The sequence below is a fragment of the Ursus maritimus genome, unplaced genomic scaffold, assembly GCF_017311325.1.
Source record: "Ursus maritimus isolate PB19 unplaced genomic scaffold, ASM1731132v1 scaffold_6, whole genome shotgun sequence".
NCBI lineage: Eukaryota > Metazoa > Chordata > Mammalia > Carnivora > Ursidae > Ursus > Ursus maritimus.
In genome coordinates, this window is record NW_024426774.1 from 15,795,620 (window position 1) to 15,817,402 (window position 21,783).

The 21,783-nt window shown below is 41.5% G+C and overlaps 1 protein-coding gene across 1 annotated transcript in view; it reads right to left on the reverse strand.

The window, feature by feature from the left end:
* Positions 1-5,728: 5,728 nt before the first annotated feature.
* APOB (apolipoprotein B) overlaps positions 5,729-21,783 on the reverse strand; it is a 38,114-nt gene continuing 22,059 nt past the window's right edge. The window contains exons 21-29 of the mRNA XM_040623722.1: positions 20,451-20,661; positions 19,080-19,255; positions 18,769-18,956; positions 18,148-18,293; positions 16,826-17,199; positions 9,120-16,316; positions 8,595-8,709; positions 8,307-8,490; positions 5,729-7,360 (exon numbers count right to left, since the gene is read on the reverse strand). Coding sequence (XP_040479656.1) covers positions 5,729-7,360; positions 8,307-8,490; positions 8,595-8,709; positions 9,120-16,316; positions 16,826-17,199; positions 18,148-18,293; positions 18,769-18,956; positions 19,080-19,255; positions 20,451-20,661 — 10,223 coding nt within the window. The remainder of the gene's footprint in view (positions 7,361-8,306; positions 8,491-8,594; positions 8,710-9,119; positions 16,317-16,825; positions 17,200-18,147; positions 18,294-18,768; positions 18,957-19,079; positions 19,256-20,450; positions 20,662-21,783) is intronic.

Here is a 21,783-nt window from a genome sequence, read left to right on the forward strand (position 1 = left end):
CTGTCAAAAAAACACTAAGAGGCAACCCACAGAATGGGAGAAGATATTTGCAAATGACACTACAGATAAGAGACTGGTATCCAAGATCTACAAAGAACTTCTCAAACTCAATACACATGAAACAAATAATCAAATCAAAAAATGGGCAGAAGATATGAACAGACACTTTTCCAATGAAGACATACAAATGGCTAACAGACACATGAAAAAAGATTCTAGGTCTTCTTATCCTCCATTTCTTAGCCAATTCCTATAAAAAAAAATCTCTCATATCTTACTGGTTCTATTTTCCTGCAGTACTCTGACTAATATGCCCATCCTTTCCCCTGCCTGTCTCCACCAGGTAGAACCTATCCTGACTCTTGAATTTATCATTCCTTGTCTTGAAAACTATAATTCTAGAAAACAAATTGTTTGGCTTTAGTTGATTTTAACTTTGTCAAAAGTGTATTGTGCTGTGTTTAATCTTACCTTTTCACTCCATATTATATCCGTGAAATCCCTTTACATAGTTGTGTATAATTATAACTACATATCATTCATTTTTACTTCTGTCAATATGACACTATTAATTTATCCAGTCTTCATGTGCCAAGCACTTGATATACATTCCCTCATTTAATTTATTTGAGAGAGAACGAACATGAGGTGGGTGAGGGGCAGAGGCAGAGGGAGAAGCAGACTCCCCACTGAGCAGGGAGCCTGATGTGGAACTCGATCCCAGGACCCTGAGATCATGACCTGAATATCATCATAACCGAATAAGCCACCCAGGTGCCCCTACATTCTCTCATTTAATCTTCATTACAACCCTATGAATAAGAGGAAATCACTTTCTACTACTCTCAGAGTGGCTCAAACTGTCCTTTCATGATTCCCATTTTAAAGGTGAAACTAGAAAAAACGAGTAACTTTCCTGAGGTTACAGAACCCACCCACAGTGAAGCCTGAATTTGGCCCCAATGCTTAGGCATTCTTATGAAGAGAGACGAGCACAGGCTGCCCCAGGGTTCTCTGCTTCAGTGAAGTAGGGCAACAGGCAGAACCCTGTCCTATTCTTACTGTGAGTTGTTTTCTTACTGTGAGTTTCTATGATCTTCTAGTACATTCTGCAATTCCAGAAGTGCTCTAATGACCACAGGTCCCGTCAAGCTAGCCCAGCCCCGCTATAAGGCACCTGGAGCTGTCCTGGTGCCCCCTGCTCTATAGGGACCCACATGCCAGCCTGAGGCTAACCTTTCATGTCTGCAGAGAAGGGGTGGTGTGCTCTTGAGGAACTAGGGGGAGTTGGTGGAGCTGGGTTGTTTACCGATTACCCTTCCCTCAGGCTACTCTCTCGAGTCTCAACTCTGACCGCTGCTCTGTGTAGCTTAGAGCTCATGCTGTGCAGCCACGGCTCTACCCATAGCTTAAAAACAAGGGTGGGGACCCAAATCTACAGCTCAGGGACCAGACCACCTCCCAGGCCTGCGTTATCCCTCTCACCTGAACCTGGGCTTCAGTGGTGCCAGCCGAAGGCGTAAAATTGACACAGAGGTCAGAGCTTAGTACCTGGTATCCCGGGCATCACTGACCTGCAGCACTGCTCAGACCTGAAGAGGGCATGACCTAGTTTGTGTAAGAGGAGAAGGCAGGGTCCTTTCCTCACAGAACCATGTGCACCTACGCCACTAACTTTTATGAGGAATTGGAATGTTATTTGTTGGTGACCACCCAACCATCGCACCAACAAATGGAGTGCTCCGAAGGGAGTTGTGGCTGACCTCTTAATGTGAAACAGCAAGACAAGGAGATGAGCTAAGAGGTAGGGTCTGTTTCTGCACATTTATCTCTGGTTATTAGACACTTTTAGAGGGAACATCTGTTTGGCCACTCCGGCTCCCATATTGCAGCCCTTATTCGAGGGCCAGCTTGGCCCTTCTCTGACTGAATAGGGACTAAGTCATAAATTAGAGCCAGAAGGGGGGACCTAGAATAAGAAGTCAGAGCAGGCTTTGCTCATCTCGCCAGTAAAGGGCCATTGGGCTCCTCAACTAACCAGCCTTCAAGTGAAAAGCAAAGAAAATGGAGTTTGCTCTAAATGCACCTGGTGGTGCCCACTCCCAGTGAACTCATTTATTACAAGGTTTATTCTGGGAACAGCACCTCTACTCCAAGCAGGAACTGGAAGTACAACTAAAGCACAAAGCCTGATCATGCTTCCAAAGTCCAGGGACCTGGGCTGGGCCCCATTGTTTCATTTCTTCTTTGATTTGAAACGCTGGCCAATACTTTACAGAAAGAATATCTGTGTTTATAGATTTTCCATGTCACCTCATGGTATGTTTTTAAAAGCTGTATATGTTGGCTCACTCTCAAGATAATACTTAATTAATTGTACAAAAAAAAAAACCACCTCTTTGTTTTCTTGTTAAGTTTCTACAGATACTTACAAGGTCATAAAATTAATGCAATATTAGTTAAAATTCTCTTTTGTCTCTATTCCTTTGAATACTATCTTTCTAGCCCACATCTCCACCCTAATAGCCTGCTAGTAATTTCTGCTTAGACACACCACTTCAACTTGAAAGTCACCATAGTCCTTTTCCAGCTGTGATAGCCTATGAATCCATGCCTTACATTCATAGTCTGCCCCCCAACACATTCCTCCTGTTTCTATGGATCCCCATAGCTCTCGAGGTTATACAGGTTCAGAATTTTATAACTGTCAAGACTGCTTCACTCATTCTTCTTCCTTGCTTTTCTGGTGTCTCCTGTACCCTCTCTAATTCTTGGTTCCAGTGATTTACCAAGGCAGCTCTCTTTCTAATAGCTTTTGCACCTATCCCTTCTGTTCTAAGCAATCAGTCCCTTGGTTCTGTCAATATGCCCTCATGACGCTTCTTCTATCCTATCCCTCCTCACCATTCCTAGCAACTATGACATGGCTAAGGCACTTAGCGTCTTTTATTTGGATGCTGACACAGCTTCATATCCATATTCATCCCACTGCAATTTATCCTCCATGAGTTGCCATAGCAGTTTTCTTAAATTGCAGCTTCTATCACCCCTCCTGCTCCAAAACTTTCATTGGATGCCCTTCTCCAGCAAAGAAGGTACCACCTTTCACTCTGGTTTTTGAGATCTCTGCAATCCTGCCAAACCTGCCTTTCCAATCCTGTCTACCTTTACTTTTCCTGTGCTCTGGCCACTAGATGATCCAGTGTCTCTCATACACACACCCCCATCCTCCTTTCCACATGTTTTTCTTCATCTAGAATGCCCTTTCTCCCTTATCACTTGTCAGTGCATCTTCAAGATTCATTTCGATTTCTCCATGAAAACTTGATTCTCATTCTTTCCTGTTATAAGCCCTCATAGTACTTTGTTTATGCCAATCACAAGACTACACATTCCACCTTTGATAGACAAATGGACAGGTACATATAAACTGCATCTCACTGACCTTGGTTTCCTCTATAGAGCCTTTGTGCTTAGCATATAGAAGCATTTAATGAATGTTCATTGAACTGGGTAGGTCTCCCTGCTTCCATTTCCTCTTCTTGCCATAAACTCATTTAAATGATCATCGAAGAATCATAGCACTTTTTTTAATACAACATTAAGGGTTGCAAAGTTCTTTCGCATGTATTATTTCAACTGATTTTTTTTAAGTGAACAACCCTTCAAAGGCAGCAGGATAGATATTAGCCTCACTTTATAGTTAAGAAAACAGGCTCACAGATGAAATAAGTAGTCCAAAGCTACAAACAAGTAAGGAATGTAGCCAGTAATTGAACCCAGGGAAGTATCCTGATTTATGGTAGAAGAATGAAGAAGAAATCAAGCAAAGTCGAAGCCCTCCCAAGTATCCCTTATTCCAGCTTTATCGAGCATACTGAAGGTATTCTAAGCCATCCAGGAGCACCTTGTAAAGGGATACCAGTGAGGGAACTGGACAGGTGGGCACTGTGTGATTGCGTGATCATTTCAAATCTGTGTCTATTTATTCTTCCTCTTATGCCCTAGATACAGATATTAAATGAACACCAGAAACCTGGGACTCCTCCTTCCCCTCCAAATTAAGCCACAATTCCAGGCCTCCTTTCAGTTTTAGCACCTTAGTACATTCTTGCTACTCAGAGCTCATCAGGGAAACTCTTCTAGGGCTATGCCTAGAACCATTCATGTGATGCCCTCAGACCTGGACCTAATTTACTCCTTCTATCACATTTGGAATTGACCCCTCATTTACCCACTCATTCATTCACTCAACTATCTGTCCATTTATCCATCCGTCTCTCCATCCATCTGTCTGTCCATCCATCTATTGATTCATTATCCAACAGAATTTCCTTCAGTACCAGATCCATACACTACCATGCATTCCACTTCCCTAGGACTACTTCTGGCTCCTCAGTTCCAAAGAATCCTGCTAAGATACCAATAAGCTAATGTGTTTTTCTTTTCCCGGTGATGCTTGTGTATTTTGACAGTGGGCTTCACCAAGGGAATGTGAAGGCTTTAGTAAATAATAGTGAAGGTTGAAGGTATTTTTGGATAAAATAGTCATTTCCAAACAGACCTCATATAGGATTCTGAGGAGGAGGTAATCTCTAATTTCCTATCCCCAGAGGTCACACCCTTTTTTTGTTGTCCAATGCCATTGAAAGGAAAGGTAGAGCTCACCTTCCCCAAGATATTAGTGATGGTTGTGCTGCATAGGTTCTCTGCAGCCTTCCCTTACTAGAGCTCGGCTTGGATGCTGTGACCAGATGTTGCCAAGGTTTAAAAACAGAGTTTGAGGTGAGAGGATGTGGCAGAAGACATCCTTAGGTTTTGATTATACTTGGGCTTGTTAGATATTAAATTTGGAGGACTAAGGAAACTCAAGAACATAAATGTATGCTTGGTCTCAGAAAGGTTAGGCATATATGTCCCCATGCTCCTTCTTCCACTGTTACTTTCTGTGCCTTGAATGTATCCTAGCTATGCTTCAGGGAGACATCTGAGGTCCCTATTATCATGAAGCCCTCAGGGCCAGGACTTCCCAGTCATCCTTTCTCCATTCCTGGCAGGCTTGGGTGAAATAAAGAGCCTGTTGGTTTATCTCAGAGCCCAACAGAGCGCCTTGCCTGACGAGGGTAGACTTGCGGGTGAGGAAGACTCTGTGGCATATGAAGACAAGTAAGTTGCTCCTTGGGATCAAATCATGTGAAAGCCTTTGCAAATAGTTCTTCCTTTTCACTTGGCAAATACAATCCCTGATATCAGTTACCTCTTTTGTCTTTTACGTGGCAAAATATTTCCCTCCTCAAATTCTCCCTTTCCTCTTTTATTCTATTACTCTAAACTCAGTGTGTATTCTTCTAGAAGTTTTGAAATGCCAGACATTTGAATCAATACCCTCATTTTGCTATTTTTCAATATGAATGAATCAAATTGAGTGCTACGATATGCAATAAAGAATTAATTTATTTGTTTTCCCTCCTCCAAGTTTAGTAAAATAACTCAGATCCTGATTTTCTTTAATTTGCAAGAAAATGTTATTTCCCAGAGTTGAGAGACCTTCAGAGATCTGATGCCAGCTTCAGTGCAGATCCAGTCTGTATGTGCTTCTGCCTATAGCCAGCTGTTTGCCATAAGGCTTGCTCAGTGTGTGGTTACATCAATACGTACAGTTTGAACTTCTCCCTACTATATGAAAGTTTAATTGGAACAGAAGAATGATGAGAATTTCTATAAACAATTACAAGGTGATAGTAAATTCTCCCGGAGAAACCTTGATGTAGGGAATCATGTTGTTGACTGCGGCCGATTGTAGCTCTTTCAGTAATTCAATGATATATCTCAGAAACATGTGGTATTTTTGAGTGGACAGGTCAATCAATCTTTTGGACTCAGTAATGAATTTTTCATAGTAATCAGAGAGTTGGTCTGAAAAATCCTGTAGTTTATATGTGAACTGCTGGCGGTAATCAGAAATGATTTCCTTCATTGCAATGGCCCAGCTTTTAATTATTTCCTGAGCACTGGTAGAAAGCTCTGCAATCTTTTCTTTCCCTTTTCCATCTGCATCAGTAAGGATGCTAAGGTATTCCTGGATATCTTTCTGCACAAACTGCTGAACTTGATCTGAGATGTGGGAAACCAAGTAAATACTACCGACAGTGTAACTGGCGTGCACGTCGTTAAGGACATCCATTAGGTTCTTGAGTGAGCTGATAATCTTTTCTTCAAGTTCATAAAACCTCCCTGTCCAGCTGACCACACTTGGATCAACATATTCTTTGTGAAGATCCTTTATGATCTGATGGCGCTTCTGTAACTGTTGAGAAGCTTCATGAAGTTGTTTTTCAACAAATCTATTAAACTTGCCAAACATAAGTTCCACGGGTGCAAGAACATATGGAATAGATTCATTGAAGATTCCGTTGGCATTGTATTGAATATGATCAATGAGAGAACGAAATTTTATCCTCTTGAGGACTTGAATATCATTTTCTATCTCTTGGGAAGTTCTTTGTAAATAGCTCTGAAGATCCCTTAGCATCTCTGTAGTATTGCGAGACCGAAGGTTATTAAATATATCCTGTAGCTTTTCCGAAAAATGTTCCAACATTGTCCCAGACTCTGAGATTACATCTATTAGTTTAAATCTCTTTGAATCAAAAGGAATTTTAATTTCTAGGTCCTTGGTTAATTCAGATTTCTCCATCAGGTCTTGGAAATAGGAAAACAGTATTTCTAACCCGCTATGGATTTTTGAATATACCTGGAACAGCACCTGCCCTACTTCCCTCATGACCACACTGCAGACTTCATCTTTAGTGTATGTCCCAGCTTTTCCTGGGAGTTGGAATCTGGTGAACTTCAGGAAATCAATCAATGAGTCAATTTGACGACTGACTATGATATTGTATTCCTGAGTAACTCCTATTACTCTATTAAACATCTCATTCCAGAGTCCCTGGAAATCAGCTTGGTCTCCCTGAGCCAGTAACAGTTTCTGGTACAGATCCTGGGCCTTGTCCTTCCACTGCTGGTAGGTTCTAGTGGTGACTCTGGCTACCCTCTGGAACCCTATGTCCACCTCATCAATCTGCCTCATGGCACCCTGATAGGCCCACTCAGCGCTGTTCTGCAGACTTCCTCTCAGTTTTAAAGAAGCATCTCTCAGATTGAGTCCTGTGTGCTCCTGGTGGTACTTGTTAGCATAGTCATAAAGAACCCTTGTGGCCTTGGGCACATTGTCTTTGAGAGTGCTTAGTAGTTCAGTTGCTGCCTCCTCTTCCCAGCTGACTTTGATCTGATGTTTCTCACCAGGTTCCTCATACTTCCACTCAGTTTTGAATAGGTTAAGTTTTTTATCTAGAGAGGACTAAAATAAAACAAAACAAAAGGATGAAAAGAACATGTTTTCAATTATCCTGATTACATAATATACTACACTAAAATTTCATTAGCAGTTAAAAGTAAAGATCAGAGGATCTTTCATATTCTGAAGGGAATCTATCTTTCATATGTCAGTTCATGTGTTTGTCTTATGGTTAAACAAGTTCACTGTTGTTAATTCCTCATTATCATATGCCCCAGGAAGGATAAAATTATGCATGGCATTTACACAGTAACACTTACCATTAAGGCCTTCCTAGGACTGAAGATTAGAAGAAGGGGAGGAAGATGGGCAGGGGGAGGAGAAAGTGGAGGAAGAGACAGGAGAAGATACTTCAGAGAAAGGAGAAGTAGCAAAAAGGAAAAAATCCAGAGCCCATCTAGCAGAGATCTGCTAGAATCAGGAATACCAGTATCAGGAGCCATTATATTCTCCAATCGTGTGACAAACTTTCATAGTAGAACTTGATTGCTTCTTCTTCTCTACTAATGGCATCTTTGATTCGGCCCTGGCAGAGCTTGTAAAGTACATGAAAGAAATTTGGCATATCTCAGCTAATGCTTCTATTGTGGGGAAGAATTTTGAAGCCTCAGAAACTCCGGAAACCACTATCTGAAAAATCTACTCAGCAGAGTTTGCTCATGATTTAGGTGATGAGGCATAACCCTCATCATTCTAAATTTGCCATAAAGTAATAAAATAATAGTGGAAATAGGATGTCATGTGTGCCTGCAATAATTAAAATCAATGAAATTATTGTAGTACATTCTGGAGAGTAGTTTCTCAGAGAAAAAGTTCAACCTGCTCATTGCTTGGTTTCCTCTACTTTGGGAAAGACTTGAGAGAATACTTTGCATTGAATTGAATTGAATTGATCTTCCCAAATTCTCTACCCGTTTTTGGGGTATGTAACCCATTAGATAGGACTCACCTGAGGGCGATAGTACAGGTTCCATTTTAAGGTACTATTATTGTCCTCCAAGTCCAAGGCTACAGTGCCTATGGCTGGGGAGGCCACAGAGGAGGAGAGGCTATTCTCACTTAGTTGGTGGTACAGATGGACATCAGTGAATGTTGGGCTGGTGATGTCAAGGCGAATCTCTTTTTTCCAGTCCCTGGAAGCAGAAAAGCAAATAAGCCGTCAGGAAAGGTGTATGAAGATGGAAAAAAAAATCACAATGATTTGAAAAGAGATGAGATTTCCATAAAAGTTCCATACTGAAGTCCTCGATATTTGCTATCTTCTTTATATTCTGCACTGATGTCACGGTGTGCAAATGTTCCCTTCGTCCTACAGACTAACATGCCATCTTCGATTTTGTGTGTTCCCACAACTGTAGAGGAGAAATGTTATATTTCGTTAGATTAATAACTGAAGGACATAAGTAGTTTCATTCTGAAAGCCAGGAGAAGTCTATCTTAATTACAGGCTTTACATGTTTGAAACATGCAGTCCATGTTTAACCAAAAAAAAAAAAAAAAGTTAGAAGGAGACATTATTAGTCCTAAGATCATCACAGAGAAAAAAATATACTTTCTTTGAATCTATTCCTCTTGAATGTCAGTAGGTTTTCTACAGGGTGGTTTTTACATGTGGGGAATATATCTTTCTCTTTCTCTCTTTTTAAAATTTTGCTATGGAGAGTAATTTTGCTTCCAGTATCACAAAAATAAGCAGTTATTTATCCACAACTCTCATTGCAAATGTAGAGCATATAGAAGAGGAGTCAGGACATTTTCTTACCATTTAGATCATATTCCAGGAACTGAATGGTTGAGCTGCACGTGGAATTCAGGAATGTTCCGAAGTACTCTACTTTGTTTTTCAAGCCAGCGCTCCAAGTAGCATTATATAGGGGAGAGGCCACTCCAAAATGTGCAGTCAGTGCTCCAAAGGATGGAATGAAAATTCCAGCAGGTACAGAGAACTTAATGGAAGGAATCTCAATAGTCTGCTCAGGTATGGTAATGGCTGGCAACTCAAAGTCTGCAATCTTGCTGGCCACCTCATTTAGATACCCAACAGCACTGTCAGCTGAAATACTTTTTGGAACGGTTAACTGAGACACAGTTAGCTGAGACGCAGGCACAGTTATCTCAAAAAAGGGAACCGAGGAGTCTTCTGGTTCAGAATATTTTGTTAACACATCAACTTTGGGGAATTTCACTTGGGGTAGTGTTGGTATATTGAGGACAAATGGCAAAGTGTTTAGCTTCTTGTAGATTTTTATTTCACTAAAATCAAATGTATAGGATGGAACCTGAAGATCTGTAAATGGGACTTGGAATGTAGGTATGACAAAACTTGAATTTAGATCATTTAGTTTCAGTCTAGGAATAATGAATTTATCAGCCAGTTCTTGCACAGGGACAGAGAAATGATAGCCGTTGGGGTTTTTGGTGTACACAAAGGCAGTTGAAGCATTAAGATACTGTTTCCTATCAATGCTGGTGGTGACATCCAGCTTTAAGAGGTCCCATAAGCTCTTGTCATAAACTGGAAGGACAGTATCTTTGAGGAACCCTAGGGACACTTTTAAGGAACTTGCAATGTCAAGGCGTGCCTCTTCTTGGTCATTGGAAAGCTGTATGTTGTTCTGGAAGAACTCAGAATGAACCTGGACCTCACTTTTCCAGCTGACCTTCTGGTTCTCAGCGTTAGCTTTCAGGGACACCTCCTGGCCAAGGTAATTGATTTCAAGGAGGGAACTGGGCTGACTTGCATGGACCTGAATGAGGGCTGACATTTTCCATGGGGAGAGTTCCAGGGTGGCTTTGCTTGTATGCTCTCCAGATGATGAAAAGAAGCCCTCTAGCTGTAAATTGTTTTTCGTGTTGTGTTCCCAGATGCCATAGATGCGTTGCAGAGTGGCTTCTCCAGCAAAATTTTCTTTTACTTCAAGGTTCCAAATATCATCAACTTTGGAAGCCCCTTGCAGCTTCACTGAAGACCGAGTACTCTTGGAATTCAAGTAAGTGCTGGCCTCACTGGCAATAGTTCCTGAATATTCCCGTGAAAAGACTGAACCCTTGATATCTCCTTTGGTAGATGATTCAATGGAAAAGTAAGAGGTGAGGCTCTCCAAGTTGAATTTGTGGCTGACTGTCCCTGTAGCAGTAGAGTACCGTTCAGGGGAATTGAGATCATACGTTAATTCAATGGATGCAGAGACAGTAGGCTTCGACTTGGTATTTCCATTAAGTTCTTGCTTGAAATTCATTCTCAAAATGGGAATTTGGACTTTTGCAGATGTTGTCACTGATGCCTCCATGTTTTTCTTGGTCAAACTAATAGTACTGTCATGATTGCCTTCCACGAATTTATTACTCAGAGACAAAGCTGTGGCTAGCTTCAAGTCTCTTTTCCTTGTCAAACTTGAGGTGCCCTCTAATTTGTACTGCAGTGCATCGGTGGCAGAAGAAGAGGAAGTTAGGAAATGAGCAACAATATCTGACTGGTTATATAGTCCAACAATGGTATTCAGTGTGATGATGCCTGACTTAAAGGAAAAGTCATAGGTAATATTGCCCATGGCTGGAATGAAAATATCATTTGGGGTACTCAATACCTGGAAATCTTTTGTATAAAAAGGAATTGGGATGATATGCTTGTCTTTGTTTTTCTTATACTGAGCCTTTACACTTAAATCAAATGATTGCTTTGTTGTCTTCAAGAAATCCTTCAAGCCTGTTTTTTCCCACAAGGAGAAATCTTTCACCTGGGGAGTTGTGAATGTTGTGTAAGGTAGAGTCATTTCAGGAATTGTCAAAGGAATATTGAGGAAATCCAGGTTGGCTTCTCCATTTATTCCTATGTGGGCCTCAGCGCTGTTCTCATTGTTTCCAGCAGAGAAATTCTGATGGTACTTATACTGGTTGAACCTGGCACTTGCTTGCCAACTTGCTTGCTGGGCACTAGGACTCAAAAACAATGCGTAATTATTCAGGAAATCTACCTTCCCTATCAATTTTAGTGGAAAACTAACTTTCAAATTCCCTTCGTTGTTCGTGGATGCAGTAATCTCAAATGGCTGTGCTGTAAAGAAAAGAGAATTTTTCAAAGTTCCAATAACTTTTCCATTTAAATGAGCATCATGGTTGCCAGTTATCTCTGCCTTCCTTTCTCCAAGCTTTGCTGTGCCTTTAACAGCTAGAACACTGCGCCCCACATGTTGGGATTCAACCTGTGACTGGATTTCAAATTTAGAAAAGTCGAGGAAGCCAGATTCATAAACCAAGTTTTGGATTAATCTTAGGTGTTTGCTATTGATCTTATTAGACCATCCAAAGGAAGTGATGGGTCGCTCCATAGTAAAGCTAGCTTGTGATTCATGTGCTCCTTCATCTGAGAATGTGTGGCAGGCCCATTTCCACGACCCTATTCCAGAAGAATTCCATGCTATGTGTCCAGCTTCCAAGAGGGTCTTGATTTCATTACGCAGCTCAGCCTGGCTGGAAAAGTCCAGTTTGGGAATGTTCAATTTGTGGAAGTACTTTGCATTGCTGTCCAAAGTAAGCTGATTGTTTATCCTGACGAGCGCACCATGACTAAGCTCCACCGTATTTTTTTCTGTGTGTAAACCTGCCACTGTGTTTGATTTTCCTTCAATAGTATTTCCAACAAACAGCACTTCGCTCTTGTGCTCTGTTTTTAGGTACTTGCTGGACAACATCATGGATTGCTTCATAACCAGTGGATTAATCTCAGGGTCTGAAAGCTGTGCGTTGGCTTGAAAATCAAAATTGAGAACTTCTAATTTGGACTCTCCTTTGGCGGTGAGGGAGGCTGTGATCTCTGCCCTGTTCCCTGAAGTTGTTACATTCTGAATGTCAGCATTTGCATCTAATGTGAAAAGGGGAGACTGGATTTTCAAAATGCTATGAAGCTTGCCAAAAGTAGGGACATCAAGTGTGTGTGACATGTGGGGAAGCTGGAATTCTGGTATGTGAAGGTCAGGAACTTGGTAATCTTTAAAATCGAGATTTGGGATTATGAATTCTGGAATTGTGATTTCTGGCAAATGGAAGTCTGGCAGAGTGATGCTAGCAAGAATGGTGTCCACCCCCATCAGGTCCCTCAGGTCCACTTCCGGAACTGGCCACTGCAGCTCACCGTGCAGCATTTGGTCAATGGTTCTGATGATCTTCACTTTTATTTCTACCAGGTCAATTGTAAAGGAAGGCACATGGAAGGTATTAAGGACAGTAAATTCTGGTGTGGCAAACTTGGACGGCATCTCTATATCTTTCAACCTTTTGAAGTTGATCTGAATGGATGGAACCTTCAGATCTGTCAGGGGGACTATGAAGTCTGGAGTCTGAAATGTAGCTTCCTGAAGAGCACGGAGACTGACTTCAAAGGCAGGCATGGTTCCGAAGGTGGTCTGGATTTCAGGAACAGTGAACCCTTGTTCTACCAAGGCTTTCAGGTTCTCAGCCCAGTCTTCGATAGAATACTGTTCTGCAAAGTCAGTGAGGTTCTTAGCAGCAAGACTCCACCAGTCAGAAATGTAAGTGACAAGCGTGCTGTAAACCTGGCCGACCAGGGACAGGTACCATTGAACTTCCTGCTGAATGTCCATTTGATACACCCGGTCTCGTATATCTTCTAGGATCTCTCGGAATTTTTCTTTCATGTAGGTTAAAGATGTTGAACTTAAAGCTTCCTGCAACCAATCGAAGAATAGGTTTATTTGGGTGCCCTTTAGGTGTTCCAGATGGACTAAGACCGTGGCCTTGATGTCCTCTACAAATAGTGCCAGTGCTTTAGCTTTCTGTGAAAGTTCCAGGGCCTGGATTTCACCGTTGAGTCTCTGGGTCACCTCACGGATTTTGTTATTGGTTTCCTCTACAAACTGGTGATAATCAAATGACCTTAATCTATTTGTCAACATATCAAGGAATCTGTTTACTTGTTCAATGATTTTTTTAAAAGACAATGCTTTAAGTTGCTGGATAGCATTATCAATAAATGTAACCAATTTCTCAAAGTGATCTTTTATCTTAACTTGTTGTAGGACACTGCTTAGCTTCTGAACAGTCTCCTTCAACTTATATTGGTGGGCCAACTGTACTGACTTATCCATTAAAACCTGGATGTATTGGTCTATTTCATACATCTTAATTAACTGATGGGAACTGGCTCCAAGCGCATTGATTTTCTCAGCTACTTTAAAACCGTCCATAAGATTTATAACATAGTATTTGACATGCTCAATAATTTCCTTTATTCTTTGAAATGGAATTGTAATTCTCAACCAATGTAAAAGATCTCTGACATCAACAGCCTCGACCTGTTGTTTTAACTGTTCAGCAAGGTGCTGGATGTCTATATTCTGAATCTGTGTCTTGAGCTGTTGCAATTTCTCTTGTATCTGGATTTTGATTTTATACTTAGCGTCCACATTTTGAATCCAAAGTGCAGTACTATTTCCAATTCTGTTAAAGTCAGTCTTTTCAATAAACAAACACACATCATGGATTGTTTTTACTAGATTTACATTGATATGATAATGTTCATCAAGGATTTTCAGTTTTTCAATGATTTGATCAATAATCTTAGCAATAGCTGTTTTAAAATCATGTAAATCATAATTATCATTAATATACTGATCAAATTGTATCACATATGTTTTTAGCTGAGACAGTGTGTCATTAAGGCTGATTTTGGTATTGTCCAACGCGATTTGTAGATCATTTTCTGTAATTCTATAGTTCTCTGTGAGAGCAGTTAGTTTCTCCTTGGCATTCAAAACTTGTCTCTCCCAATTGAGTGCATTCAGATAACCATCGACTTGCTGTGGGAGCTTGTCCAAGGCTGTTCTGTATTTACTCACAAACTGATCAACATCGATGAGTTTCAATTCTCTCTGTATGGTTTCCAGTGCCGTTATAATTACCATTCGTTTCTCCTCAAAATATTCTGGCAGGATTTCAAAGAATGGGAGGTTGATGGTGTGGACATCTTGATTCTTATCATATTTTACAGAAGCAACAACACTGAATTCTTGGGGCTGGCCAACAGCATCCCTCATCCCTAAAGCATCAATTATGTTGGTATGTTCATTGAGTAAAAATGGCACTTGAATCGAGAAGTCTAGCATGGTGAGGTCAGCCAGGGCTTGTCCTCTAAGCTCCACACCAACTCTGTCTTTATCATTGTAAGCATCGAAGTCCTGGATGTACTCATTTTGGTTCAGCTGGGTCTTGAGTTTCCAGGTGCCTGTCTGCTCAGCTGGAGTAAGCAGGGCACTGACTTTGTGATCAAGACCGGTACTGATGGTGCTCTTCAACGGGAGATGGTGGCTTGTGGATCCTTTGTAATCATGAGAGAAAGTAAGGGCCAGAGGTTCTGCTTTCAACAGGAATTTGCTATATAGCTGCCCAGTATGTTCTCCCCAGAGACTCAGTTTCCCATTGCCATTTGTATGTCCATCGATGGTCATTGTAAATGGGGCCATGGCAGAGTGAACAACGTTGCTGAAATGGAGTGAGTCCGAGTTGTAGTTTGTACTGATGTCGATGGCCGAAGCTAGCCCAGCGATGTTTGTGTTGAGCCGATGGCTGAACTCTGTACCCTGCACTTTAGCTACGGTGTCTGTTTTATAACTTGCTGATAAGTCAGCATAAGAAATGGTGTAGATGTGTTTTATTTCATTGTTCTGGTAGACTCCTTTTATGTTTCCACCCACATTCACCTTCAGGGGTTCTAGCTGTAATTTCCCACTGTTGGTCAGATCCAGAGCGTTGAATTTCAGGTCATTTTTTAAAGTAGTTACAAGAGAATAGGGCTGTAGCTGTACATTAACATTTTGCTTATAAAACTTGTCAGAACTGTAAATGTTGTCAAGTTTTGAAGAGAAGTCCAGTGATAACCCTGCAATATTCAGGTTGTTCTCGTAGTCGAGTTTCATCTCAGCATAAGATCCCATCATGTCATGTGAAAGCTTCAGGCCCTCCTGACTGATTTTGAAGTTGAAGACATTTTTGCTGTCGACACCCAAAATCATGGCCTGATAAGCACTTCCCAATGATACTTCTGTGAGGGCAGCTTTTCCATCCAGACTGAATTTTGCATTGTGTTCCCTGAAGCGGCCATTCGCTGTTAATCTCATAGATGCTCCCGAGAGGCCAAGCACTGTGTTCAGCTCATTCTCCAGCACCAGAGGGCTATACTTCAAGTTGGTAGTCGCACTGGTAGACATTCCATCCTGGGCAATCCTTAGTGTTGCTTTGTGAGCACCACTGTTAATTTTGTCAGTGCCCAAAATATCAGCATTTAATTCAAGGCCATGGGAATTTAGTGATCCAGAAAGCAGGGTGAAGAATCTCAATGACTTGTAATCAGCCTGATACTCAGAACGTAGCAATGCATTTTGCTTAGAGAAGCTCATATCCACTTTGTTAGAAGCGGCAAAGTCCTCATGCTTCCCATTGGTGTCCGATTTCAGGATCAGCTCATAGTTCTCATATCTCAGGAAAGCAGTATTTTTAATGATGCCATCTTGCAGATCCGAGGTGGAGGTTAAGGAGAGAGCTCCATCCTCATATCTTCCTGTTATCTGGTTGGTACCCTGGAGGTAGGAGGAGTTAAACCTCAGGTTGGACTCTCCACTTAATTGGTCAGTGGTAGAATCCCTCTGGTAAGACAGGTCATATGTGCCTTCAGCGTAGAATGAAGAGACTCTAAACTGCCCATCAATCTTGGCTTCCTTGACATACAAATGATGTTTCTTTTTTGCGTCCAAATGTACTGAAGCAGACATCTGAGGTCCCCAGGCACTAGAAGCATTAAATGTCAGCAAACTTTTTGAGGCTGGATTATTTCTAATTTTTTCCACGTGACTGAATTTCATATTTGAATCCAGTAATTTGTGGTGTAGATACCCATCACATGATAATGTGAACGTATTCTCGTGGTCATACGTTGTTTCTCCAGATCCTGACATAAAAATTGGAACACATTAGTTAAATTAAATAATAAATTCCCATAGCAATTTCTATGTTGAAAGCCTTTCAGTAATAAAGCACCTCCTCCCCAAAATAAATAAAGTCCCCCTGATCTGGGTTAGTCGTGCAACATTCTCCTCCATCCATAACACAAGCATGAAGTCTGACAGCAAAAGCCTTCCCTGACCACCACAGATCTTATTGGGTTCCCTTATCAAGTGCTTCTCTGCGCCTTATACTTTTCCATTACATCCTATCATAGCACCTCCTATGCTGAATTTTCATTACCAGTTTAGTTGTCTGCTTTCTCTGTTGCTGCCCCAGTAGAATGCTTGGTACATATTATACGTTTAATGAATATATCTATTAGTTGAATGGATGAATGAATAGGCTTCTAAATATCAGTAAGAAAACCCAAGTCTTTTTCTTCCCAGAGGAGGCTATCCCGTCAGAGCCTGCAGTGAATTCTCCCTGTGTACCCGCTACCTGACCACGGCTCACCTTGCACACTGTAGGACAGCAAGTCAACCACAGAGTCAGCCTTCATGTGGTACCAAGCCCGAAGGCTCAAGTGGTTGGTGCTGGTGTTGCCACCAGTGTAGGAGGCGGACCAGTTGTACAAATTGCTGTAAATATTTGTAGAGAGGTCTAGAACACCCAACAGAGGCACTCGCAGTTGGTACAACTCGGGAATGGTAAAAGTGGGGACTTGGAATTCCCGGGACGGCAGGTGGAATCCTACGGACTTGAAGTTGAGGTCTGGTGTCCGAATAGTCTCTAACATCTTTAGATCTTTGGAGGATTTTCCACCAAAAGGCAAAGGAATCTCAATTTTCACACTGTTCTTGTTCAATGTGTATTTGATCCGGCCATCACTAAAATGAAGAGCAAAGACAACGCCCCCACAGTCAGACATCAAGAACTCAAAGTTCCCTGCTCTCCGACCTTCCAAGCAGTGGCGCAGGTGCCCCATTCCCAAACCCACACCGTCTTTTCCCCATGCTGCTCCCTGTATCTGGAATTGTGCTTTTTATCTCTACCCATCAAACACTCAAATCCATTCAAAACCCTTCCAGGAGCCAGTCCCTTATGTCCATCTCAAAGAACACACCGCAATTCTGCTTATATAATTAGTTTGTTCAGTGGGCAGTGCCTACATGCTCTTCCTGGGAGGAAGGATGACACCTTATCTGGTTTTTATCTTCTCATTGCACCTAGTGTAGCCTCTTACACATATGTGACTCACTTGATACTTCTTATTTGCTAAACTGAAATGAGACAATTGGGTATGTGAAAAGAGTGTGGTGTGGGGGGCAGTAATCTTGGGCTATAGTTTAAGCTTCCACTGAGTGGTGATGTTGTGTGTCTATGCCTCTCTAAGCCTCAGTGTTGTTATCTGTATAGTGAGGATAATGGTACCCTTTCTGCTGATCTCACAGAGCTGGCCTTGGATCCCTAAAAGCCCTTTGTAATCTTTTCAGTACTATGCACATATATTGGACTATTACGATAGTTCACTTATGATGGAGGAAAGCTAGATGGCTTTCAAATTCAGGTTGTCGTGCATAAAACCTCTTTGTGTGAATATACTAGAATCCCCCAGTTACTTTCTTAGGTTCTTTCTGACTGGATTGGTGTTCATATTCAGACCCCATGTCCAATAATGCAAAAATGCCATTGTGCTTATGTGAGAGTTATCAATCTCCTTAAGATGCTTCAATTATTTCCCTTAAAAAGGTAAATTTAAAAAGAGTCTAAATTAAGCTAAGTAAAAACCTTCCATTTACTTTTCATGGTTCAAGAAATTATTATTATTATTTTACCTTTTCAAGAAGAGGTTTTCTGGGATGTGCAAGTCTGGTAATCCCATTTTCTGGAGGTACAATTCTTTTAGGCCACTGAGGTGATCTTGCAAATTCTGGGCATAAGGAAGACTACTAGATGCCTTCTGAAGCCATGTGTTTGTTGCCTATAAAATAAAAGAAGCTTTTAGAGCCATGGGTCTGGAGGGGTCTCAAAGTACAATTAAATCAGGCGATCATCTATACTTGACAGGTCAATCATTAAGCAGAATGATGCACTGCAAATTGAAAAGAAATCACAGAAAATCATGAATTTGGGGTGCTAGTCATTGATCTCTTCCTGTATTTCATAAAAAGAATATATAACATAGTCAAACTCCTAGCCAGGGTCTTGAAGCTTCCTTTGAAATTCCAGGCACAGTAAACTTTCTTGCTTAGTAGTATTTATTTGGTATTTATCACATACAGCCTTGCATAGCTGGGTAACTAACCATGCATGAATGTTTGTTTGCTCCCCAGGAATTCCCTGGGGTGGGAAGCATACCTTATCCATCTTGGATACTCTCTTTCACCTAACTCAGGGTTGAGTATGTAATTAGTCCTTATGGCCATGTATTTATCGACTGACTGATTTGTACTTACAACTATTAATTTGGAACCCATGTGCCGGAAAGTCATGTCTGTTTGAGGAACTGGGTGATCCAAGAGACTATTGGCATACACGTGCAAGCTTTTAGGATAATCAGAGAAATCCATGGGGAAATTAGAAGCTGCTTTTTTGGTATCCACGTTGGTGCCTGTGTTCCATTCAAATTCAATCTTCTCTTCATCTGAAAGTACACATGTGAAATAGTCATCCATAGTACCAGGTCAGCCCCTAACCCGTGGCTCTCAACACTGCACTCACGTCCACATTGCTCTTGGAAGCATGCACGGGGAGAGGACGTACATACCATAACGCCATACCAGCTTCTTGGAGATTGTCGAGCCATAAGCTGTAGCGGATGAGTCCATTAGGAGGAGGAGTTTTGTGGGAGACCACTGGGTGAGGATTTCACTTCTGGCTTCTGCTTGCAGACGGGGTATGGAAATAACACCTTTGATTTTGCCTTTTTCCCTTCTGTCATAGCTATTGAAAAGAAAATCATTTGACATTGATGACTATCCATTCCAAGGAGATACGTAGGATCAAACAGAAGTGTCATTTGTTTCACTCAGCATAATCTCCTCCAGTCCCGTCCATGTTGCTGCAAATGTTGGGTAATCGTTCTTTCTGATGGCTGAGTAATATTCCATTGTAGCAGGGAGATCAGTAGGAGAAGGAAGGGAAGAATGAAGGGGGGGTAAACAGAAGAGGGAATGAACCACGAGAGACTAGGGACTCTGGGAAACAAACTGAGGGCTTCAGAGGGGAGGGGGGTGGGGGAATGGGATAGGCCGGTGATGGGTATTAAGGAGGGCACGTATTGCATGGAGCACTGGGTGTTATACGCAAACAATGAATCATGGAACATTACATCAAAAACTAAGGAAGTACTGTATGATGAATAACATAATAAAAAATTCTTATTAAAAAATAAATAAATGTCATCTTTTAAAAATGTTAAAAAAAAGAAGTGTCATTTGTGGTGACAAAAATTAGATATGTGAATGGCTCCGAAAATGAGCTCATTAACTTCTGAAGCCAACTGTGGCACCAATTCAGGACTTTCCAGGGAGGTATGGGAGGAAGAAATGATTTCCAAAAACTGTTAAAATTCCACTGTACCATTTACTAGCTCTACTGCTTTGGCCAAATTATTTAACCCCTCCGAGCTACCATTTTCTTTCTATAAAACAGGGAAACTCGTATCTATGTTGCAGTTTATTATGAGAACTGAGATAATTCCCTTAGAGCACCTAGTACAGTGCCTGATGAAAACAGTAAGTGAATGGTGGGAAGAGCCAACTGTGCAGAGGGTCTGAATATTGGGGGCTCTATCTTCCCTTTGGACCACAGACTGGAGATACCCCTAGTTTGGTCAGCCTTTCTTTCTTTCTTTTTTTTTTTTTTTTCCAATTTTTTAAAAAAGACTTATTTATTTATTTTTTTGAGAGAGAGAGAGCACAAGTAAGGAGAGCAGCAGGCGGAGGTAGAGGGAGAAGCAGATTTCTCGTTGAACAGGGGACCCCACGTGGCGCTTGATCCCAGGACCCTGGGATCATGAACTGAGCCAAAGGTGGATGCTTAACTGACTAAGCCACCCGGGCACCCTGGTTTGGTCAGCCTTAAAGCTAAAGAGGAAGAAAGGACATCAGGTCAGATCATCCCAAGCCTTCCATACCTTATGTGGCCAGTGAGAGTGACCTCAGTGATTCTCTTGTTCTGAAGGTCCAAAGTGAGCTTGTAAGACTTTTTTTCCATAGCAGATTCATCACTAACTCTGAGGATTGTCCCAAGGTCAACATCAAAATCTGGAATTTGGATTTCACTGGACAAAGTCATACTCTGCCGGTTATATTTGAACATCATAGTAGCCTCGGTCTGCTTTGCACCTGAAAAGGGTGTACAAGAGAATCTAGACATGTGTATTCAGAAGCTATGTTTAGGAAAGAAGGAGAGGAAAATGCAGAGAAATCCTAAGCATTCAATGTGCTCAAATGAGGACACGGTTTAGCATTTTACCTTAAATTTCTAACTTACACATTTGTTCAGTCTGCAAATATTTGTTGATTGCCTGTCATGTGTTTGGCACTGCTCTTGGCACTGGGGCGTCCTTGCCCTCATGGAACTTACATTCTAGTGGGGGGTGTACAGACAATAAACAAGCACATTACTTATGTCAGATGATACTAGATTTCATGAAGAAAAGTAAAACTGAAGAAGACAATAAAGAGAGGGATAGAGAGATGCTGCTTCCTGTGTGGTGGTCAGAGTTCTCTCTGATAAGGCAATGTGTGGGCAGAGACCTGAATGGAGAGAGGTCTGAGCCATGCCATGTTTTGGGGGAGAGCATTCCAGGTACTGGGACCTGAAATGCAAAGGCCTGACATGCAAAACACTTGGCATGGTCAGGAAACAACAAAGGCTTGACATGACGGTGCCAGGCGGTGCCAGGCGGACATGACATCTCTATGTGACTCCTACCTGTGACACCCTTCCTGGTTCCTAGCCACCCCAGCCCCGGCTTCCCCTTCTCCAAAAACTTCCTTCCTTTGTCACAAGATTCCTAGGTTTTCTTCAATTCACAGGTGTGCCCATTTTACACCTTTGGAAAGTTGTATGTGACCTTTTTTTTCCAGCATGCACCCCCTTTTCCTCTTTTCCTTTCCCCCCTTTTCTCATTTAATTTTGTGACATACTGTTCCTACATTAAAAAATCATCTGAAGTGAACATCTATGTTTTCCCTGTCCCCTAAAACCTGCTTTTCCGCCAGCCTTTTTTATCTGGGTAAATGGAAAGTCCACTCTTCCGTCGTTCAGGCCAAAAAGCTTAGGGTCATCCTGATTCTATTTTTTCTCTTACGCTTGACACCCTCCTTATCAGCAAATCCTGAGAAGTTTAATCTTCAAAATATGTCCAGAATCCAACTACTTCTTAGATCTCTTCTGCCACAGCTCTAATCCAAAGAGCCCATACCTCTGGTCCGGATCATTGCAATATCCCATATACAAGT